Source organism: Mobula hypostoma, chromosome 11 (genome assembly GCF_963921235.1).
Source record: "Mobula hypostoma chromosome 11, sMobHyp1.1, whole genome shotgun sequence".
NCBI lineage: Eukaryota > Metazoa > Chordata > Chondrichthyes > Myliobatiformes > Myliobatidae > Mobula > Mobula hypostoma.
Window position 1 is genome coordinate 27,905,741 of NC_086107.1, and position 25,511 is coordinate 27,931,251.

The window sequence follows — 25,511 nt, forward strand, 5'->3', positions numbered from 1 at the left end:
AGTTAATCAAAATTTTAGATAACATGCTGAATCTGCCCAAACTTCCTCTACCATGCCTTCTTTATAATGGCACTTACATGCTGGTCCCAGGACACATCCTCCAAAATGATAACAGAGTGATTCCCAAACAATTGGAGGGCATATTAGCAGGGTTATACCATACTAGAGAGTTGAAAGTTCAGCATTGGACGAGACCTTTTTTTTTGCTTTAGAATTGGTCTAAATTGGGCAATGAACTGAGTTTTACACTATTGGGGTGGACAAACTCATTTCACTTGGATAGCTACTGTAGCAAAGCGTGCAAGCTGATAAGCACTGCGTTTTGCATTTTTATCATTCTAGAAGAAATTTATATATTATATCTGCACTGTTTTTCCCGAGCAGTGACATAGCAGCAATGCATAAAAGCAAAAATAGTGTCTTCTGATCTTCCAGATTTGGTTTACTATGTCTGATAAAAGTTTTATTTTTACAATTTGAAACAGCATTGTTAATAATTTTTTCTTCTATGCACAGGGTTGTCACTTTAACAACACTAATCAAAAGCAAACACTCCTGCAGTTTATCAGTTCAGTGATCATCTACACAATTCTTAGACTGCACAACTCCTTGAAATCTGTGGCAAAACTAAAAACATATACAATGGAATTTGATCAAGATTAATTCACTCGTTTCAAATTGTTATAATCAACTTATAGCACTTGAGTTTCATTAATCAGATTGCCTAAAATTATTACAACTCAATGAGCAGTTAAAAGTATTTGAACACTTCCAATTTACCAATCAATAAATACTCAAACAAAAGTTAAACACTTCCTTACACTTCATTTTCCTGAACAAAAAAAAACTGAATTTTATATGTTACATAAATCTTCAATTCCTGGCATTTGTTCCCCAAAGCAAGCTTGCCAACGCCCACAGCATCTGTTCATCCTCACACTCAAACACCCACACAGTCTCTCAGGCACACATACTCTTCCTCTGTAGCTTCACCTAGCACAACCTATCAAGTATGTTTATCAGCAAAAAAAAATACTTGGGAATAGTGCCTCCATTGCTAATACCTTAAATTATGATGCTGCAACACGACTTAGCTTAATTGCTCAACATCTGAAACCAAGTATTAGTCTTGGATTTTTCTTTAAGGTATGCCTTATTAAATGAATTTATTAGAACTCTCCATTATATTGCAGAAAATGTGTAAAATTCATTTTCATTCCCCTTTCAGTTTTAGCTTGAATAATATGGTTACAAAATTGTAACTAGATGAATTTGTATTCTAATTATTAAGAGCATATCTCAAGGGTAAGTTCAGTTTGTTGCCACTCAACTATATATACTGTCAAAAGAAAAAATGTTTCTCCAGACCAAGATTCACAACAGTACATAACTCACACACATAACATAAAGTAATATTACCACCAGTAAATTAACGTATAATAAGGTGCAGTTATGGCATAAGTTAAAAAGTAAACAGTATAACTACTGGCGCTTCACGTGTGATGAGACCTGGGTGGTAGCAGAGAGTTTAGTAATCTTACAGTCTGGAGGAAGAAGCTGTTTCCCATCCTAGCAGTTCTTGTCCTAATGCTACAACACCTCCTGCCTGATGGCAAAGGGTCAAGGAGATTGTACGGCAGATTGGAGGGATCACTGACAATGCTAAAGGCCCTGCATACACAGCACTCCTGATAAATATCTCTGATGGGTGGAACAGAGACCCCAATGATCCTCTTAACAGTCCTCATAAACCTTTATAGGGACTTGCAGTCAGATGACTTGCAATTATTGTACTAGACATTGATGTAGCTGCACGCAGCATTAGAAATAAAGTGGATGACCTTGTTGTACAGCTACAGGTTAAAAGATATGACATTGTGGCCATCACTGAGTCATGGCTAAATGATGGATATGATTGGGAGCTGAATATCCAAGGATACACAGTGTATAGGAAAGACAGGAAGGTAGGTAAAGGGGGTGGCGTGGCCCTGATGGTAAGCAATGATATCAAATCACTAGAAAGAAGGGACATAGGATCAGAAGAAGTAGAGTCCTTATGGGTCGAGTTAATAAATGGCAAGGGTAAAAAGACACTAATAACAGTTATATACAGGCCTCCAAACAGCAGCCGGGATGTGGACTACAAGTTACAGCTGGAAATAGAAAAAGCGTGTCAGAAGGAAAATGTTAAGATAATTATGGGAGATTTTAATGTGAAAGTGGACTGGGAAAGTCAGGAAAGTACTGGATCTCAGGAAAGGGAGTTTGTAGAATGCCTACAGGATGGCTTTTTGGAGCAGCTTGTCCATAAGCCTACCAGGGGATCGGCTGTTTTGGATTGGGTGCTGTGCAATGAACCTGAGGCGATTAGGGAGCTGGAGGTAATGGAACCCCTTGGAAGTAGTGATCGCAATATGATTGAGTTCAGTTTCGAATTTGAAAAGGAGAAGCTGGTATCAGGTGTACTGATATTTCAGTGGAACAAAGGAAATTACAGTGGTATGAAGAGAGGAACTGGCCCAAGTCGATTGGAAAAGTAAGCTAGATGGAGGGACGGTAGAGCAGAATTGGATGAAATCCCTACAAGAAGTAAGGAAAGTGCAGGAAAAGTATATTCCAAGAAAAAAGAAAATCATGAGTGGAAAAATGGCACAAATGTGGCTAACGAGAGAGGTTAAAGCTAAAATAAAGAGACGGCGTACAAGGAAGCAAAAATTAGTGGGAAAACTGAGGACTGGATGACTTTTAAAAACATACAGAAGGAAACCAAGAAAATCATTAGGAAAGAAAAGATGAATTATGAAAGCAAGTTGGCAATTAACATTAAAAAAGGATACTAAGAGTTTTTTTTTAAATATATGAAGAGTATAAGAGTGACACGGGTAGATATAGGACCGATGGAAAATGATGCTGGAGAAATTATAATGGGTAACAAAGAGATGGCAGAGGAACTAAATGAGTATTTTGCATCAGTCTTCACAGTGGAAGACATTAGCTACATACCTGATAGCCAGAGGTCTCAGGGAACAGAATTAGGTACAGTCAAGATTACTAGAGAGAAAGTGCTTGGGAAGCTAAATGGACTAAGAATAGATAAGTCTCCTGGACCGGGTGAGGAGCACCCACGGGTTCTGAAGGAGGTGGCTTTGGAGATTGTGGAGGCATTGGAAATGCTCTTCCAGGAATCAAGACTCTGGCATGGTTCTGGAGGACTGGAAGGTCGCAAATGTAGCTCCGCTGTTTAAGAAAGGAGGGAGGCAGCAAAAAGAAAATTACAGACCTATTAGTCTGACATCGGTAGTTAGAAAGTTATTGGAATCAATCCTCAAGGACGAGGTTATGAAATACCTCGAGGTGCATGACAAGATAGGCCCAAGCCAGCATGGTTTCATGAAGGGAAGACCCTGCCTCACCAACCTATTGGAATTGTTTGAGGTATTCTCAAATAAGATTGACAAGGGAGAGGCTGTGAATGTTGTCTATTTGGATTTTCAAAAGGCCTTCGATAAGGTGCCGCATAAGAGGCTGCTTAATAAGATGAGAGTCCATGGAATTACAGGAAAGATATTGGAATGGGTGGAGCATTGGCTGATAGGCAGAAAGCAAAGGGTGGGAATAAAGGGATCCTATTCTGATTGGTTGCCGGTTACTAGTGGAGTTCCGCAGGAGTCAGTGTTGGGGCTGCTTCTTTTTACAATGTATATCGATGATTTAGATTATGGATTAAATGGTTTTGCGGTTAAGTTTGCGGATGATACTAAGATAGGTGGAGGAGCAGGAAGTGTTGAAGAAACAGAAAGGCTGCAGAAAGACTTGGTCAGTTTAGGAGAGTGGGCAAAGAAATGGCAGATGAGATACAATGTTGAGAAATGTACAGTTGTACATTTTGGAAGAAGAAATAATCAGGCAGATTATTATTTAGATGAGGAGAAAATTCAAAAATCGGAAGTTCAAAGGGACTTGGGGATCCTCGTGCAAGATACCCTAAAGGTTAGCCACCAGGTTGGATCGGCAGTAAGGAAAGCAAATGTTATGTTGGCATTCATTTCAAGAGAAATAGTGCATGAGTAAGGAGGTGTTGATGAGGCTCTATGGGGCACTGGTGAGACCTCATTTGGAATACTGTGTGCAGTTTTGGGCCCCCTATCTTGGAAGGGATGTACTGATGTTGGAGAGAGTTCAGAGAAGATTTACAAAGATGATTCCTGGAATGCAGGGGCTAACATATGAGGAGCGTTTGTCAGCTCTTGGACTACATTCGTTAGAGTGTAGAAGAATGAGAGGGGATCTCAGAAACATTTCGAATGTTGAAAGGATTGGACAGAATAGATGTGGAAAGGCTGTTTCCCTTGGTGGGTGAGTCCAGGACAAGAGGCCACAGTCTTAGAATTAGAGGGCACCCATTTAAAACAGAGATGAGGAGAAATTTTTTTAGCCAGAGTGTCATGGATCTATGGAATTCGTTGCCACATACAGCTGTGGAGGCCCAATCATTGAGGGTGTTTAAGGAGGAGATAGGTATCTAATTAGTCAGGGTATCAAGGGATATGGGGGAAAAGCCAGAAATTGGAACTAGATGGGAGAATAGTATATCTCATGGAGGACTGGCAGAGCAGACTCAATAGTCCTTTGTCTTGTGATCTTGTGGACAGGTCATCTTGGTGGTGCTCCTGTAAAAATTGGTTGGGAGGGAGGGGGGCTGAGCCTCAGTCACCTCAATCTCCTTAGGAATATTAGAAATCAAATTATTTTTAAGACAGCAGATCCCAGTGTGTTGCAATGCATATCTCAACCAAAGTTATACAGTCAGCCCCCCTCATCCGCGGGGGATTGGTTCTAGGACCCCCCCATGAATACCAAAAAATGCGGATGCTCAAGTTCCTTATATAAAATGGCGTATTATTTGCATATAACCTACGCACATCCTCCCGTATACTTTAAATCATCTCTAGATTACTTATAATACCTAATACAATGTAAATGCTATGTAAATAGTTGTTACACTGTATTGTTTAGGGAATAATGACAAGAAAAAAAGTCTGTACATGTTCAGTACAGACGCAACCATTGTAGCTCTTCTGGGAACGCTGATGCTGCCTCAGCATCAGCCCATCCCGATTCTCCCATGATCTTTAAGTTCTTGAGGCTGTAGCACTTTACATAGCTAGCTAGCCATCCCTTACTTACTAGCTTTCAACTCCTTCCTCTCACTCACAACACAAGTAGCGAACAAATGAGACACGAGGCGAATTCCATACTGTCATCATAGAGAGCATCCTCACATCAGTCATTACCTTCTGGTTTGATGTAGAATCTTTCACAAACTGTCAGGTCAGCAGAAAAGGTCACTGGTTACAGACTGCTATCACAACAGGGCTTGCAAGTGCCCAGGACAAAGAAGTGGGCAGGAAAAAAAACATTATAGACACCACCCTCCCTGTAAAACCACCTTTGCCAAAAGCTCCCTTGCTGGAATGCACTATAAGGCTTTTAAAACAAATTCTTTCTGCCATCTTAAAAGTTTCTTCCTGAAGATAATTAATCTAATCAACCATTCTAGTTAGTACCCCTACACCCTCTATAAATCCCGTCAAAGCACTGTAAACACCTTGAACCACTTGATGTAATGCTGATTACATTGTAAATACATGCTGGTATTGATGTATTTATGCAGTTTATTTTACATAGAATTCTTTACAATTCCTTTTTCAGCTTTTATTTTGTACTTTTAATAATTATGCATTCTGTAGAAAGTTCACAGATGTTCCAGGATTCCCTATATTGTTATCAATAAGTAGAAGCATTGAGCACACTACCACTTCTTAATAAAGGACCAAATATATCAGTTACTTATTCTTTGACGTATACAGGTTGAGCACCCCTTACCTGAAATGGTTAGGGCTGGCTATGTTTCAAGATTTTGGATTTTGGAATACTTGCATTTATATATACAGATCTTTTCTATTTTCCATTAACTTCTGTTCATTGCATGTACGAGGTCACTTCTCAGAATTGTCTGTGGTGCACAGAGACCTGGACATCACCAAGGAATCTTCCCAGTGTCTTGTGGAATTTTCCATTTATGATGTCATGTCAGTGCTTGAAAAATATTTTGATTTTGGAGGTTTTTGGATTTTGAAATTTCGGATAAAGGGTACTTAACCTGTTCAAGTTTGGTGTGTCATTGCATGTTACAAAAAAGATACTTATTTTGGTGTACAATGCAACAGTTCTGTTTGATGTGCAGGTACCACATTAACTTTGTGAAAGCTGCCTCAAATACATCAGGCTTCAAGTGGTCTTGGTGCCAACATCAATAGTAACTACCAAGCTTACTTTGACACAGAAGTATTTTGACAAATATGACCCAGTAAAGAAAGATTAGAATATGAGGTATAATTCCTTGAGGAAGATCATTACTCCAGACATATTATCTCAAGACTTTCAGGAAATTAGCCTCAAAAGTATTTGCATATATAGGTATTAATAATGTTAAAGGAGTTCATTGGTATGTAGGGGTGATCATAAGTCAGGTGTTCCTCCTTAGATTATGAACACCTGACTTATGGGCACTCCTACAAAGTAACACACTCTTGTAAAACTACATTTTAAAACTCCAATGTATATACATACTGTACATTTGTTCGATCGAATGGGAGAACTGGTTCCTACTCTCCCTACCTTTAGTAATTGCTCTTTATCAGTTTCATGTGCTTCACAATTTCATGGAGACAAAGTTACCATAGAGTAATTACCAGCTTTGACAAGTATCTTATTCTCATATTAATCCTTTTTGTGATAGATGTCCGGGGCAGATAGTCTCCTTAACTCATATGTTTTGGTCTTGCCCTACTTTGGAAACTTTTTGGAGAGACATTTTTAATATTATCTCCAAGGTATTGAATATAGATATCTCTCCTCACCCTATTACTGCTACCTTTGGACTACCTAAAATTTCCAGTAATCTTTCCCCTTCAGCCCGTAGAATGATTGCATTTCTTACTTTAATGGCGAAAAGATGCATCTTACAACATTGGAAAGAGCTTAATGCTCCAACTACCTTTTTTTGGTTTTCTCAGACGATATTATGCTTGAATCTGGAGAAAATTAGAAGCAATCTTTATGACTCCTCATTTAAATTTGAACAGACTTGGAGATCTTTTATTCAATATTTTCATTTAATGTAATATATACCCTTCTTGTTTTTTTTTACTGTTTTTAATGGAGGTCGGGATTGAGGACGTGATTTTAAGTTTAACTCTGTTTGGTTTCAAGTTAGCCCATTGCTTTGCTTTGCTTTTAGTTAGTTGCACGGTGGGTTTTTTTTTGGGCGGGTTTTTTCCTTTTCTCTATTGATATATATATATAAAATTAGTATACTATTATGTTACCTTGGTATGTTATGTTTAAATTACATTGTTTGTAGTATTTTTTTTGTATTAATATCCTCTGTAATTTTATTATATTCTAACAGTGTATTAGTGTCTATATGGCTTACCTTTTTGTATACTTATTTAATAAAAAGATTTAAAAAGAAAGAAAGACAAGTATCTTACTCCAATGTACTGAATATTCTTCTTGCATGGGATTCTGTTTAGGTAACATAATTCATAGAGGCAGATTTAGGCCATTTGGTACATCAAATCTGCTCACTATTTGATTATGGATGAGTTATTTTCCACTCATCTATCCCACATGTTATTTCCTCAAAAAATTCCAACAGATTTGTCAGGAAAGATTTCTCCTTTAAGGAAGTCTTGTTGACTTTGTCCTGTTTTATCGTGTACCTCCAAGAACCCCAAAACCTTATCCTTAATAATGGATTCTAACATCATGCCCACCTAGTTCATGCCACTCACCTACTTCCAAATTCCCAAACACTTTCCCCTTAGTATTAGTGAGTACATGTCTAAAAACATCCCTTCAGTTTCAAACTGCAAAGATTCCACAGCTTAAAATCTATACACAGAATTTTCAAAAAAATACATGTTTGAAACCCACATCTCTGAAGGAAAGTGCGGCCAATTAAAAAAAATCCCGGTAGTACTACACAATGTCCTTTTTTTTGTACATCGTTCAGTACACAAGATCATCTTCCCTGGAATGGAGGAGCTAATGGAATTAGCACTAAAATAGGCAATTACAACATTAAGTCTGGAGGTACAGGTTTCCCCCGCCATCCGAAGGTAGAGTGTTCCTATGAACGGTTCGTAAGCCGAAATGTCGTAAAGCAAAGAAGCAATTACCATTTATATGGGAAAATTTTGTGAGCATTTGCAGACCCAAAAATAACCTACCAAATCATGCCAAATAACACATAAAACCTAAAATAACAGTAACATATAGTAAAAGCAGGAATGATATGATAAATACACAGCCTATATAAAGTAGAAATACTTTTCCACAATCATTACTGAACTGTTCTCCGTAGCAAAAATATCATGCAAGCGTCGTCGGCAGAAAATCTCACGCAAGCGCTGTTGGCAAGAACACTCTCTCCAGTAACCTTTAAACTATGAAGCTGCCAAATCTACCAAATAACACATAAAAATACACAGCCTATATAAAATAGAAATGATGTATGTACAGTGTAGTATCACTTACTGGAATTGGGAAGACATTGAGCACACTGATGATGGTGTGTTAGACTGAGTCGTCGCAGGCTGGGTGGTGCAGTGGCCTCCACCCTCCGGGCCGCCGACTGATACATCGCTGCGAAGAACGCAGGGGTAGCCGGGAGGCACACAGCACATCTTTAAGAAAAAAGCCGAAATAAACGTGCTGCCCGGCATGAAAATGTCGGTGCAGATCAGAGGCGATTGCATCGGTACTGATCTGGGCCGACAAATACGTGCTAGGTGGCACCTAATTAATTAGCATGTTTATTTTGGCTTTTTTCTTAAAGATGTGCTGTGTGCGTGCCGGCTACTGTTGCCTTTTCCGCGAATCGGTATCTATCCGTGGCCTGGGGGTTGGGGTGGTGGGACACTGGGGTGTCATCTCATCGTTGATCAGGGCAGGCAGCTCATCTTCTCTTATGACTGCCCGCCTCGATGTCGGAAGGTCGAGGTTCGTCATCTGCTGTGGCTGATGTGGAAGGCTTGCTTGACTGCTGAGCCTCGCACATTTTTCTATCACATAGTTCTTTAATAGGGACTCAAACCATCCTGCAAATATCTCCTAAACCGACGTACCCTTTCAAAATTAAAGTCATACTTTATCATTACTCATTCGGTTTCGATTGTTATCCTTTTTTCTTCCAATTGCATCAGCTCTTCATCTGTCAGTTCTTGGTGACGGGATGCCAAAACCTCTTCAACATCATGTTCGTCAGCTTCCACAAGCCAAACTCACGTTGTCCTTACTTCGTTCACCACAATCAAAACGCCTAATTATGTCTAGTTTTACGCTAAGTGTAACACCCTTACGAGCTCTTTCAGGCTTTTCCGACACCTTAGAACTCATCTTGCAAACGGCTGCTCACAGGCACATGTTAAAGCAAAGCAGTTCCCAATCCGGGGGAGAGCGGCTGCTGGGGCGTGTTCTGCCTTTTATCTAGCGCTGAATTTTTTTTCGTAACAGTGAAGAAACCTTCTGAAAGCGAAAACAGGGTACTAATGTAGGCCTTTCGTAATAGTGAAGTTTCGTAAAGCGAAGGTTCGAAAAGTGGGGGACACCTGTATGTGCTACTTTCTGCTCTGCCAGGAACTCTTGTCACACACTCCACCAACGTGCTCACCCCCCGCCCCCCTCCCCCCATAAATACTGCTCTGGAGTCAGATATTAACCCCTATATTTCCTTTTTTGGTATGCTGCTGTGCCAGAAACATAGCTTGAATCCATCAATGAACCATCCCACATGTCAGTGTGGAGGTGTTGCCTGCAAAGTTGTTGTTGGGCAGCTCAGGGTGGTACTCTGGCATGACCTAGGTGACTTGAAGGATGTGATTAAAACTTATATCCCTCTTTATTGACTTGCACAGCTCTCCTTCGGGCAGCAATCTGTTGAGCTTGTTACAACAAACCAAAGATGGAATATTTTATTTAAAGACTACAAACAAAGGTAGGAAGTTGAAAGATGAATAAAATTTCAAATTAAAATGCATTATATTTTGGAATTACAATCAACCTTTTTTGGTAAAAAGTTCTTATATTAGTAATATTAAGTGCATAAAAAGCACTGATCTCAAAATTAATATTTAAGGTACTTTTCTGTGATAAACATGAGGAAGTCTGTAAGTGCTGGAAATCCAAAACAACACACGCAAAATGCTAGAGGAACTCAGCAGATCAGGCAGCGTCTATGGAAATGAATAGATACTTGACGTTTCAGGCAGAGACCCTTTTTTAGCAATGGAGTCTGGAAAAGGGGTCTAGGCCTGAAATGTCAATTACTTTTCTGTGAGACTGGTTTGTTGAGGCACCTCATTCTCATTAACTCTAGTCATTTCCCTCAATGCAATGGAAAAAGCAAATGGAACAGGGCTAGATCACTAGCAGAGGAATCAACCTGCTCCTGTTGCAAAATTGAGAAGAACATTGCCCTCTGCTTGTATTGGGCGATGCTAGCACTGGGAAGATACTAGATTTGAGACAGCATATGACCAAGAGAGGTGAAACGTCGGGACAAAAATGGCCCATACTGTTCTGCAAGTGACAATGCACAGTATATAGTTAAATAAAACTACAGAAGCTGGAAATCTAAAAATTAGAAAGTGCAGCAAACATTTACAGGTCAGCTGACATGAGGAAAGAGAAACTATTAACATTTGAGATTTGGGAATGTTTGGCAGAACGCCACACATACTATCTGATATTTGGTACAGTTTAGAAAAAACAAATGCAACCATTCAATGAGCACAACAGAATCAGAACTTAGTAGAATGAAAAGGTAATTTTACCTTACTGACAGACAGAATATTGATGTTGATCATTTTGCTGATGACCTGAGGGGAAGAAAATTGTTATTATATCAGAATACAATTAACTTTTGATTTCTAATTTTATCATATTGGAGAGCATTTGGGTAAAAGATCCAACTCAACTTATTACTGAATAATACAGTAGGAGCAATAAATATAATTCAGTTAACTGATCACTTTTTTCAATACTAAAAGTAAAATAAGTGTTTAAACAGCTTTTGGCTACCTATCTGAACATGCAATTCTGAATAAAATACTACTAACCACTTTACAGGTGCCCAGTTTGCCTTCAGCCAGAGTTGTCTAGCCTTTAATTTTGTCAAACTGTTGCTTCTTGCACCACAAATGCTAAACAACAAAAGTTACATTTTTCAGTGCTTCATTATTACATTGGAGCCAAGTTGATGTAAATATAACATGTTCTTTCATGCAAAACATTCAGGCAAGGTGATCATTGCTGGACAAGAGGATCTCATAAACACAGAGAAGCATTTGGAGAGATTCAGCACAGAAACAGGCCCTTTGGCTAATAAAGTCCACACCAACCACATATTTATACTAATTCTATTAACTTTTTAAAAAATTCTCAGTTCTCCTCAGATTCTACACTCATCGAGGCATTAAGAAACTAGTTGCCAGTTAACCTACCAACCAACCCACCCATATATCTTTGGGATGTGGTATGACAGAGTACCAGGAGGAAGCCACATGATCACAGAGAGAACATCCAAATTTCAAAGTTCAATGTGAATTTATTATCAAAGTATATATATGTCACCAAATACAACCCTGAGATTCATTTTCTTGCGAGCATACACAGTAAATCCAAGCAACACAACAGAATGCACCCAACAGGACAGAAAAACAACCAATGTACAAAAGATAACAAACTGTGCAAAAAAGAAAAAATAAATAAATAAGCAATAAACAGAGAACATAAGACCATAAACCATAAGATATAGGAGCAGGATTAGGCCATTTGGCCCATTGAGGCTACCAGTGCCTTATTAAGCCTCAACACTACAGCCTTGCTTTTATATTCGTGTCCTTTTGAAATGAATGCTGCCACTGCATTTGCCTTCCTCACCACTGACTCAACTTGCAAAGTAATCTTTAGGGAATCCTGCACGAGGACTCACAAGTCCCCTTGTACCTCTGACTTTTGAATTTTCTCTCCACTTAGTAAATAGTCTACACTTTTATTTCGTCTACCAATGTACATGAGCATACAATTCCCACAACTGTATTCCATCTGCCATTTCTTTGCCTAACACAGAACCCTGTGGAATACCACTAGTCAACTGGCAGCAAACCAGAAAAGGCTCCCTTTATTCCCACTCTTTCCTTCCTGCCAATCAGCCAATGTTTTATCCATGCTAGTATCTTTCCTGTAATATCATGGGCTCTAATCTTGTTAAGTAGTCTCATGTGTGGCATCTTGTCAAAAGGCCTACTGAAAATCCAAGTACACAATGCCCACCAATTCTCCTTTGTCTATCCTGCTTGTTATTTCTTCAAAGAATTCCAACAGATTTGTCAGGCAAGATTTTCTCTTAGAAAACAATGCTGACTACAAGCTATTTTACATGCCTCCAAGCACCCTTAAACAATCGACTCCAACATCTTTCCAACCATTGACATCACACTAACTGGCCTACAATTTCTTCTGCCTCTCTTGAAGTAATATCGGCAGTGACATTGGCAATTTTCCAAACCTCCAGAACATTGCCAGAATTTATTGATTCTCAAAAAGATCTTTATTAATGCTTCCACAATCTCTTCAGCTATGTCTTTTAGAAGTATGGGGTGTACACCATCTGACCCAGGTGACTTATCCACCTTTAGACCTTTGTTTCCCAGCACCTTCTCCCTAGTAATAGCAACTTCACTCACTTCTGACCCTGACATTCTCGAACTTCCAGCATACTGTTAGTATCTTCCACTGTGAACACTAATGCAAAATACTTATTTAGTTTGTCTGTCATTTCCTTGCTCCCAGTACTATCTCTCTAGTGTCATTTTCCAGAGGTCCAATATCTACTCTCGCCTCTCTTTTACACTTTATATATCTGAAGGAACTTTTGGTATCCTCTTTAATATTACTGGCTAGTTTACCTTCTTATTCCATCTTTTCCTCCTTAGGACTTGTTTAGTTGCCTTCTATTGGTTTTTAAAAGCTTCCCAATCCTTTAAACTTCTCACTATTTTTTGCTCTATTATGTGCCCTCTCTTTGGCTTTTATGGTGGATTTGACTTCTTGTCAGCCAATGCTGAGTCATCTTGCCTTTGAATATTATTACTTCTTTGGGAAGGATCTATCCTATGCCTTCGGAATTGTTCCTGACCTGGCCCTCAGCAGATTGCGGATCTCATGGCTCATCCAAGGCTTCTGGTTGGGGAAGACCAAATTATTTTGTGGAGACACACTCGCCTGTTTTTATAAGCTCCATGGCAACTGTGTTGTATCTGTTCAGAACCTCTGATGAATTCTTGAACACAGACCAGTCTAGTGATGCCAATAAATCCTGCAGCTGCTTCTCTAGCTTCTGCCATGACACCTTTGTCGTCCTTATCTCTGGAGCCTTGCTCTTTAGCCTCTGCCTGTATGTCAGTAGGAGGAGGATAGCAAACTGATCAGATTTCCTGAAATGCAGTGTAGGCATGGTACGGTAGGCATTCCTAAGTGGTCGAGTGTGTTGGGACCCCTGGACTACAAGATATATGTTAATAATTGAGCAGAGATTTCTTCTAACAAGCCTGATTGAAGTCTCCTGACTAAGATCTAAAAGATGTTGGGATAGATTTTTTTTGTTTGCTGATGGCAATGTTCAGTATCTGGAGTGCCTAATTGACGGCCTTTGGCAGTATGTAAGCTGTGGTCAGGATCATGCAGGAGAACTCATTTGGTAAGTAGATTGCTCAGAACATCATCGTTAGGTGTTCCAGGATGGAGAAACAAGTGCGCGACAAATCCACTGTGTCTGAATACTACAAAGAGGTGCAAACTACACACAGACAGCACCTTGAGGTCAGGACTGAACCCAAGTCTCAGGTGATGTAAGGCAGCAGGAGCTCTACCACTGTGTCTGCAGCAATGAAATGACAAGCATTCTGCCAAGTTTTGTTCAATTACACTTCACACATTTAAGTATATGTTGTACATATGAGATTACCAGCCTCAAGCACTCAAATAAAAGATCAGCATCTCTACATTTCCATATTTTTACTGGAAGTTTAATATAAAGTCAACACTATTTGTCCTATGACAACTAGTGTTTATTTGACCAGATGATGGTGTAACCACAATTGGTAAGAGATCACTAAGTACACTTGTTAAATAAGCAAATTGACAGTCTCAAAAGAACGCTCATTAAAAAGAAGTGAACATAAACTATAAAGGATGATAAGAACTCATTGAAGGGATGGTATGGAGACTTTTCATACAGAAAAGCCTTTGCTATGAAGCAGTTTAGGGATTTCAAAAGAACACTTCCTGAGAAATTTGATGAGATATCTAAAGTTAAAGAAAATTATGAGAATAATAATACATTTATTTACACGGGGAGTTCTTGGCAAACAGGAATGCATGTCCAAGAGATAGCTTCATACTTCAAAAAAAAAGTTTAAGAAAATTTGAGGTTCAGCCATAAACGAAGCAATGTTGAAGCCACAAGGCACATTAAAAATAACACTAATGTAAAAACTGAAAACGGTTGGAAGTGTTCAACAAGTTAGGCTGCATCCTCTGTTACACAAACAGTTAATTTTTCAGATCTGAGAAACTTTTTCTGAACTGGGAAAGAGGAGAAACATGTCAGTTTAGCTGGGAAGAACATAGAATAGAGGGCTTGCTTCTTTCTTTTTCTTTTCTATTCATATAGTCTGGCCTGCTGGGCATATCTCACAGCTTTATTATTTACATCATGCTGCACATTGAAATTTAATGTGCTAGTAAGTGCCGCCATTAATCTATCTAGATTCACCAAGAGATATTTTAACCCCATATCCCCCACAAGAAAGAGGTGTTTAGTAAAGAACATCTCTACATTTACACATGTAGATTATATAATAATGAGTCATAATTACAAAAAATAACCCTACCATACAAAATGATCAGTTCATCAAATCCAAGGTGGCATTAAGCGAGCTGGCTTAGATCAAATTCTAAGTTTTCGATAATGTGCTATTAACATATTAACAAGATATCTTGCCAAATTTAACTATGAAGGTACTGATACTGCAATATGTTAAGGTGAGCAGATTGAATTAGCCTGACTTTAAAACCGTCAGGAGTCTATCAAAACCTCAGCACCTTGATTTCTTTTGAGGGGAATAAAAGAGAAAATCTAAAATTATAAGGGGCATTGGCAGGATTGTTAACCAAAGCCCTAACCATGGGGGAAAAAACTCTCAAAATCAAGAGGACAAGTGTAAGTGTAAGGTAAAGTGAAGCAGTTTTAAATGGGATTTGAGGAAAAGGTGTTTTTTTAAATTATACACAGACAAGTTGGTGTGGAATTAAATGGCAGAGGTGGTGGTGGAGGAATCAGAGACAACCACAACACCTACAGAACATTTAGGCAGGTGCTTGAATAAGCAAGTCTTAAAGCAATACAGATCTAATGCAAACAAAAATTACTGTACCTGGGCAAAAAAGGTTGGCATGGATGAGATGAGCCCAAGGGACCTTTTCTATGCTGTATAACTGTGATTCTAAAAACAAAACTTAAAGGCTTGAATTACTTACATTGTCCAGATCAGGCACATCCAGGAAATATTCTGGGTAGTTGTAAGAAATTCCCACATTGTTCACTGAAGGAAGTTAAAAAAGAGTCAATGACATAATAATTAGATCCTTTTTTCATCTCCATTTATAGCTTACAGTTGGCTTTCAAACTTCTTTTGCAGATAATGCCATTACAATCTGTTTGAAAGGGTAATGAAGAGAACGATGGACAGATAGATTTACAGTTATATGTCCAGGAATAAAAGGTTCTTTTTAGTTCCTTTAGTAATCAAATCAATCATTTGTCTGCTGGGAAAAGTTGGTCACTAGGTTAGTTACAGTAAGAGTTAAACTAATGCAGAGTCACTACTACCTTGCTGAAGTTATATTATAAACATTGAATATATAGAATATACATAAAATTCACTTTGCATATTTCATGTCAATTATTCACAACTTCAGAATCAAGTGATACTAGCTAACCTGCATCATCTCAACTCACTTTCAAGGCAATTATATCTTAAGTTCTGACACAATACATCTTTGGAGAAGGTGATATCTTAGAAACATCGTAAACATATGGGAGTGGGCTAGAAATGAACAAAAAAATGTGCATTGTATTCAATAGAACTTGATTCTAAAAATCTGGAAGAATATGTCAACAATATCTTGACCGGGAGGGTGTGTGTACGTACGTGTACATACACATGTACATGCTCACTAATTCAAGTCATGGCAGAAGATTATTCCATGAATGAAGTTCCCCACAATGAAATAATTTTCAAGTAAAATGATGTCATATTGGGATGTAGAATTATATTTTTCTTTAGTTTAACTTTCATATGCTTGCCTGTATTTTTATATCATCACCTATATATGCGTAATTAGTTCAGTAAATTTTCTAGTAATTGGAGAGTAGCTGATTCTGTATTTTCTAGAAGCTTCTCAGATTTTCTGCAGATGTCATGGTACTTGAATATTACTATTTTATAGGTTAATTGTTATCACTGGAATATTGTTATCTCTAGTCTGAGTACTTTTTCTTTCTCTCTTTGTTCATTCATTGTTCTTGTAACACTAAATAAAAGCAGCCATGATCACCCAGTTTTATGCCTCATTCTGACTTTCGAAGAACCTCTGGATCAATATTACCAGATTAAGCAAGTCTCAAAGTTCTTTTCATATTCGCATAGCAGTTTTGACATTGTCATAAAAACTCACTTTTTTCAAAGAGTGAAAGTTTTCCGTTATCAATAAGGTTGATACATGGCTCTAACAAATTTATCCAACAAAGGATCATTGACACAAACCGGGAAGGTCCAAAGTTGCCTTTGCTCATTGATTTCTCAGTTTTGGACAGTGCTACAGCTATTTGTTATGAAGGTGCTAGAAACCCTTAAGATACTGAAAATTATATTAGTCGGAATCAATATGATTCAAAATCAAGTTTTTGTAGGTGTAAATAAAAGACAAAGACAAACCTGCAGATGTAGATTTTCAAAAGGCATATGAAGTGTTACTCAAGATCCCATTTAAAGGGATGAAACAATACAGTTACGGACTTATTCAAGAAATCAAAAGGAATAGTTTTTTTCATAGTCAAAGTCAAACTTTATTGATCCCGGGGGAAATTGGTTTTCATTACAGTTGCACCATAAATAATAAATAGTAATAAAACCATAAATAGTTAAATAGTAATATGTAAATTATGCCAGGAAATAAGTCCAGGACCACCCTATTGGCTCAGGGTGTCTGACCCTCCAAGGAAGGAGTTGAAAAGTTCGATGGCCACAGGCAGGAATGACTTCCTATGACTCTCTGTGCTGCATCTCAGAATGAGTCTCTGGCTGAATGTACTCCTGTGCCCAACCAGTACATTATGTGGTGGGTGGGAGACATTGACCAAGATGGCATGCAACTTAGACAGCATCCTCTTTTCAGACACCACCATGAGAGAGTCCAGTTCCATCCCCACAACATCACTGGCCTTACGAATGAGTTTGTCGATTCTGTTGGTGTCTGCTACCCTCAGCCTGCTGCCCCAGCACACAACAGCAAACATGATCGCACTGGCCACCACAGACTCGTAGAACGTCCTCAGCATCGTCTGACAGATATTAAAGGACCTCAGTCTCCTCAGGAAATAGAGACGGCTCTGACTCTTCTTGTAGACAGCCTCAGTGTTCTTTGACCAGTCCAGTTTATTGTCAATTCGTAGCCCCAGGTATTTGTAATCTTCCACTATGTCCACACTGACCCCCTGGATGGAAACAGGGGTCACCGGTACCTTAGTTCTCCTCAGGTCTACCACCAGCTCCTTAGTCTTTTTCACATTAAGCTGCAGATAATTCTGCTCACACCATGTGACAAAGTTTTCTACTGTAGCCCTGTACTCAGCCTCATCTCCCTTGCTGATGCATCCAACTATGGCAGAGTCATCCGAAAACTTCTGAAGATGACAAGACTCTGTGCAGTAGTTGAAGTCCGAGGTGTAAATGGTGAAGAGAAAGGGAGACAAGACAGTCTCCTGTGGAGCCCCAGTGCTGCTGATCACTCTGTCGGACACACAGTGTTGCAAGCACACATACTGTGGTCTGCCAGTTAGGTAATCAAGAATCCATAACACCAGGGAAGCAACCACCTGCATCGCTGTCAGCTTCTCCCCCAGCAGAGCAGGGCGGATGGTGTTGAACACACTGGAGAAGTCAAAAAACATGACCCTCACAGTGCTCGCTGGCTTGTCCAGGTGGGCGCAGACACTGTTCAGCAGGTAGAGGATGGCATCCTCAACTCCTAGTCGGGACTGGTAGGCGAACTGGAGGGGATCTAAGTGTGACCTGACCATAGGCCGGAGCAGCTCCAGAACAAGTCTCTCCAGCGTCTTCATGATGTGGGAGGTCAATGCCACCAGTTTGTAGTCAATAAGGCCGCTGGGGCGCGGCGTCTTCGGCACAGGGACGAGGCAGGACGTCTTCCACAATACAGGAACCCTCCGGAGCCTCAGGCTCAGGTTGAATACATGGCGAAGTACTCCACATAGCTTGAGGGGCACAGGCTTTGAGCACCCTGGTACTGACACCATCCGGTCCTGCAGCCTTGCTTGGGTTGAGACGTTTCAGCTGTCTTCTCAACCTGTTCAGCTGTGAAGCCCACCAATGGTGGTTTCGTGTGGGGAAGGGGTATAGTCATGAGAGCAGGGTGGGGGACTGTGAGGAGGGGAAAGTGGAATGTGTGTTGGTTGGGGGCCGACAACAGATGGCTCATGTGGGGGATGGGCAGGGGCCACAATGTCAAATCTGTTAAAGAACAGGTTAAGTTCATTGGCCCTGTCCACACTGCCCTCAGCTCCTCTGTTGCTAGTTTGCCAGAACCCAGTGATGGTCCTCATCCCCCTCCAGACCTCTCTCATGTTGTTCTGCTGAAGTTTCCACTCAAGCTTCCTCCTGTACCTGTCTTTAGCCTCCCTGATCCTGGTTTTCAGGTCCCTCTGTATTGCCCTCAGCTCCTCCCAATTTCCATCTCTAAACACCCTCTTTTTAGCGTTCAGGATGTCCTTAATGTCCTTCATTATTCAAATAACAAGCCATGGGTGACAAAGGACAGTTCTTGTCGGAACATTGCAGTCCACACAGAAGTTGATGTAATCAGTGATGCACTCTGTGAGCCCATCAATATCCTCTCTATGTGGCTCACAGAGTGCCTGCCAGTCTGTCACCTCAAAACAACTCTGGAGCGCCTCATAAGCCTCCTCCGACCATTTTCTCACTGTCCTCGAGGTTGCAGGTTTACTCTTCACCAGAGGCACGTAGCAGGGTTTTAGATGCACCAGGTTGTGATCTGACCTTCCCAGTGGGGGGAGGGGAGAGGAGCAGTATGCATCCTTAACGTTAGCGTACATCAAGGATGAAACTGCTATTTGTGATGTGCCACAAACATCAATCCTGGGGGCAGAGCTATTTACAAACTACATTAAGGACCAAAGTTCTGCCAATATAAATACTTAAGACAAGAATGCAATCTGAGAGAACTGCTCAAATATCCTACAAAGGGATACGGTCAAGTTAAGCATCCAGGCAAGATGACGGCAGATGGAATACAATATGGAGAACATCAGGATGTTGATTCAGGTGGACATGAGGAAACATTTGACTGACGAGAAGCTAATAGATGGTGATCTTCAAAGAGGTCTTGATGCTTGAAACACCGTCACAGAAATGTTACAGAAAACTTTCTGGACAATTAAAAACCCAGTCAATATGCTGACATTTACTGCAATACAGGCTATGTTAAGGAAACTCACTGGAATTAGGCAAGAGCTTTGAAGAGACAGCATCTCAAAAAACTGCATTGCACTTTTTCCATCTGTGACCAAATGTTCACTGGATTCACAACACTTTTTTTGCTCTCCCCTCCCCTCCCGCTCTTCCACCATATTCTCCCATTCACCCTCACCACCCCCCACCGCCCCCCAGGAAACACGAGTAAGATTGGGCATTTACACTGGTTTAGGAAGGCATCTCTGATTTTCCTGGTGGTGGCGCATGGAGTAACAGCAATCTGCCATTGCTCCAGCTCTAATTATCTTACTATTTCCAACCTGTCTTGAATCTTCTTTTTTAAGTGTGATATTCTTTCATTATGGCTGGAAGGAGTGCCAGAGGTACTAAAAAGGATGATTTTCCTGCCTCTTTGGATTCTATTATAGAATTGTTGCAAAGTCACACACGAGAAGCCTCTGAGAAGTTTCAACAATTCAGCACTGAATTCAAACAAATAGATGGTACATTAGACTCTATTCAGCAAACTCTTAATGAACACGATAAATGTATTAAAAATAATGAGGAAAATTTGTTGGCTCTGGAAATGGAAGTGGATGAATTACAGAAGCTTTGTGAAAAGCAATCAAAGTCCAACGAAACGTTAAGACAGAAAATCATCGACCTAGAAAACTGAAGTAGAAGGAACAACTTACGGGTTCAGGGTCTCGAAGAATTAATCGAAGGTAACCATCCTGTGGAGTTTTTTTTGCAAACTTTTTTCAAGAATTATTTCTGGAGATTTTGAAGTCTGTACCTATGATTGATCGAGTTCACACATCTCCTGCGTTTAGACCTCCTAATGGTCAGAAATCAAGATCACTGATACACATCAAAGTTGCTGGTGAATGCAGCAGGCCAGGCAGCATCTCTAGGAGGAGGTACAGTCAACATTTCAGGCCGAGACCCTCTCGGCCTGAAACGTCGACTGTACCTCCTCCTAGAGATGCTTCCTGGCCTGCTGCGTTCACCAGCAACTTTGATGTGTGTTGCTTGAATTTCCTCGGCCTGAAACATCGACTGTACCTCCTCCTAGAGATGCTGCCTGGCCTGCTGCGTTCACCAGCAACTTTGATGTGTGTTGCTTGAATTTCCAGCATCTGCAGAATTCCTCTTGTTTGCGTTTTTAAGATCACTAATAATCTGTTTTCAGGAATTTAAAAAAAAGGAACTCTTAATTCGCGAATCTCGTCGAAGAGACTATAATGATCACAAGATTAGAATTGTCGAAGATTATTCACCTGAGGTTATGCAGGAATGTGTTAAGTTCAAAGAAGTTACGTCCGAGCTTTTTAATACGGGTTTCAAGCCTTCACTTTGCTAACCAGCCCAACTCAGAACCACACTTAAAAACGGTTCTTTCCAACGGTTTCGCTCGACTGTTGAAGCACAACAGTTTTTAAAATCCGAAGGCTAGTTGTTTAGTTTCTCCTTACATGAAGACACAAGATTAAATGAGAAACTTTTAATTCGCAAATCCCGTAGAAGCGGCACGATTGGTTATAGGGTGGAATATTAAGATTCTCAAAGATTATTCGCTTGAGGTTATGCAGAAATGTGCTAAGTTTAAATAAGCTCTGTTGGAATTTTTTTTAATAAGGGTTTTAACCTGTCCCTTGGTTACCCAGTTTGACTGAGAATCTCATTAAAGATGGATCCTTCGAATGGTTTTGTGTGAATGGTGAAGCACAAAGATTTTCTAAATTTGAAGGATAACTGCTTAGTCTGCTTTTCCATGAAGATACAAGATTAATGTTTAATGTCTATCTGTACGAATAGTTGTACTTTTTACTTTTGGTAAACCTTTTTAACTGCTACACATCAGTCAAGGAAGCCTAACGTTCCCTCCCACGACCTCACTTCAGAAAATCGGACCATCAGGCCGTACTCCTCCTCCCGGCTTACAAACAGAAACTGAAGCGGGAGGTCACGGTGTCAAAAGTAGAGTCGCATTGAACGGAGGAAAAGGACGAAGTCCTCCATGACTGCTTTGAATCGGTGGACTGGTTAGTATTCAAGGACTCAGCAGCTAACCTCAATGAGTATCCCGCAGCTGTCACGGACTTTATTTGGAAATGCACGGAGGACTGTGTGTCTTGCAAGACGATCCCGGTATTCCCTAATCAGAAACCTTGGAGGAATTATGAGGTCAAGTCCCTTTTAAAGGCTAGAGCTGCGGCTTTTAGGTCCGGGGATACCAATCGCTACACAGAATCCAGGCATGAATTCCTGAAAGCCATTCAGGGCGCCAAGAGGCAATATCGAGCCAAGCTGGAAGCCCAGGCTAACCAGAGAGATGCCAGTAGACTATGGCAGGATCTAAATGAGATCACTGGGCGCAAAGAAAAGGCTGGGAATATCAATAACTGGCGCTTCTGTTCCTGACCAACTTAACACACTCTACGCAAGATTCGAACAGAAGAGGAGCGTCCGGTTCCCTCTGGATGAACCGGTCCTGGTGGCATCAAGATTCATCGTCACCAAGGAGGGCCTTCCTGAAGATATATCCAAGGAAGGCGACCGGCCCAGTTGGCATCCCAGGACGGGTTCTCAGGGCCTGTGCAAGCGAGCTAGCTGGAGTGTTTGCTGACATCTTCAACTGCTCCTTGCTTCAGTCTAAGATCCCCTTGTGTTTTAAGAAGGCAACGATAATCCCAGTGCCGAAGAAGAGCAAGGTGGCATGCCTGAATGACTATCCACCTGTGGCTCTGACATCAATTGCTATAAAGTGCTTCGAGAGGTTGGTTATGGCACACATCAACCACAGCCTACCGGTCAACCTCGACGCTTTGCAATTCTCCTACCGGAGCAACAGGTCAACGGCAGATGCCATCTCTCTGGCCCTACATTCCTCCTTAGAACACCTGGAGAATAAAGATGCATACGTCAGGCTCCTTTTCATTGACTACAGCTCTGCTTTTAATACCATCATTCCAAATAAACTGATTCCTAAGCTCCAGAACCTGGGCCTTAGCACTCAGATCTGCAGCTGGATCTTCAGCTTCCTCACAGGCAGGATGCAGGCTGTAAAAATAGGGGACAAGCTCTCCTCTACAATCACTCTGAGCACCGGTGCCCCACAAGGCTGTGTACTCAGCCCCCTGCTGTACTCACTGTACACCCATGATTGTGTAGCCAAGTTCACAACAAACTCAATATATAAGTTTGCTGATGACACAACAATTGAAGGCCGTATCTCAGGTAATGATGAATTTGAGCACAGAGAGGAAATTAAGAACCTGGTGGCATGGTGCAAAGACAATAACCTATCCCTCAACGTCAGCAAGACGAAGGAATTGGTTGTTGACTTCAGAAGGAGTAGCAGACCGCACGACCCAATTTACATCGGTGGTGCGCAAGTGGAACAGGTCAAAAGCTTTAAGTTCCTCGGGGTCAACATCTCAAATCGCCTGACTTGGTCCAACCAAGCAGAGTTCACTGCCAAGAAGGCCCACCAATGCCTTTACTTCCTGAGAAAACTAAAGAAATTTGGCCTGTCCCCTAAAACCCTCACTAATTTTTATAGATGCACTGTAGAAAGCATTCTTCTCGAGTGCATCACAACCTGGTATGGAAGTTGTCCTGTCCAAGACCGAAAGAAGCTGCAGAAGATCGTGAACACAGCGCAGCACATCACACAAACCAATCTTCCGTCCGTGGACTCACTTGACACCACACACTGTCGGAGCAGTGCTGCCAGGATAATCAAGGACACGACCGACCCAGTCGACACACTTTTCGTCCCTCTTCCTTCCGGGAGAAGGCTCAGGAGCTTGAAGACTCGTACGGCCAGATTTGGGAACAGCTTCTTTCCAACTGTGGTAAGACTGCTGAACGGATCCTGACCCGGATCTGGGCCATACCCTCCAATATCCGGACCTGCCTCTCGGGTTTTTTGCACTACCTCACTTTCTATTTTTCTATTTTCTATTTATGATTTATAATTTAAATTTTTAATTTTACTAATTTTTACTATTTTTAATATTTAATATTTGTAATCCAGGGAGCGGGAAGTGCAGAATCAAATATCACTGTGATGATTGTACATTTCTAGTATCAATTGTTTGGTGACAACAGAGTATAAAGTAACTAATTTCCTTTTGTATTTTTTAATACCATATTTTTGATATACGAGAATTGAATCTCTTGTTTGGGTATTGCTTAGTCTAGGTTTGAATATAAATAACCTTGAAACTAACTGGAGCTATCACCAGGTTTTTTGGGGGGTTGTCCGTAGTTCGCAGATGCCAACTTTCTATTGGTCGGTTTTCTTTCTTTGGGAGGTGGACGGGGGTATGGTTTTTTTTCTCAGAAGCTGTTTTCGAATTTTTAGTCAACTTGTTGCTTGGTTACCATTTCTCAAGGTTTATGGCTTGGTTTTTAAACTTACATTTTAACCCTTCCTTTAAATAGTATTAAAAATGGACCAAACTATTAATTTATTCAGTTCTAATGTGAAAGGGTTAAATCACCCTGTTAAACGTAATAAGATTTTTGATTATACTAGGAAATTTAAGGTCCCTATTATTTTTTTTTACAAGAATCTCACATACGCAAATGTGATAATTATGTTTTTTTAGCCGTTGGAATGGACTTTGTTTTCACTCTTCTTTTCAGGCTAAATCTAGAAGAGTTTCGATTCTTATAGATAATACACTTTCCTTTGTCCAATATAAAGTAGTGTCTCATACTAATGGATGTTTTGATATAGTTTCAGGAAAACTAGATAATAAATTAATAGTATTTACCAATCAGTATGCCCCAAATGTAGATGACCCAGGATACTTTGATTGCTTTTTTTCCGTTTTTACCAGATCTGAATCTTTATTCTTTGGTGATGGGAGGAGATTTTAACCGTTGGCTGGACCCAATTTTAGACCGATCACCTTCCAAACCGGAGTCTTCTTAATAAATCAGCTTCATTTATTCAATCCTTTTTATTCAAATATGGTATAGTTCATGTTTGGCATTTTTTTTTTACATCCTTCAGATAGGGAGTATTTGTTTTTTTTTCCTCCATGTTCATCATACATATTCCAGGATTGATTTTTTTAAAATCGATAGTAAAATGATTTCACCAGTTTGTTCCTGTGAATATAAAGAGATTGCTGTTGCAGATCATGCTCCTATATTTCTATCTTTAAAACTCCCTGGTCTTCTTCAAACCAACAGATTTTGGCATTTTAATACAACTTTGTCATCTGATAAGGAATTTTTTAAATATCTAGAGAAGCATATTATTGTTTTTTTTTGAAGAGAATAAAAAGGAAGAGACTTCTAATCTTATTGTATGGGATACTTTCAAGGCCTATATTAGAGGACAAATTATTTCTTATACTGCGAGTGTTAAGAATAAAACTAATAAAGAAAGAATTGAATTAGCCAATCAATTGAAACAATTAGATCAAAGATATGCTATAAATTCCAGATCCTGTTTTATATAAAAGACGTGTTGAAATTAAAACTAAATACGATCTTCTGTTAACATATCCAATTGAAACTCAACTTCTTAAAGATAAAACTCAATTTTACATTCACAGAGATAAA

General features: G+C 40.0%; 1 protein-coding gene across 1 annotated transcript in view; it reads right to left on the minus strand.

Annotated features, from left to right (window-relative positions):
- hsd17b12a (hydroxysteroid (17-beta) dehydrogenase 12a) overlaps positions 1-25,511 on the minus strand; it is a 196,842-nt gene that overhangs the window by 64,383 nt on the left and 106,948 nt on the right. Inside the window, exons 5-6 of the mRNA XM_063061789.1 lie at positions 15,670-15,734; positions 10,902-10,946 (exon numbers count right to left, since the gene is read on the minus strand). Coding sequence (XP_062917859.1) covers positions 10,902-10,946; positions 15,670-15,734 — 110 coding nt within the window. The remainder of the gene's footprint in view (positions 1-10,901; positions 10,947-15,669; positions 15,735-25,511) is intronic.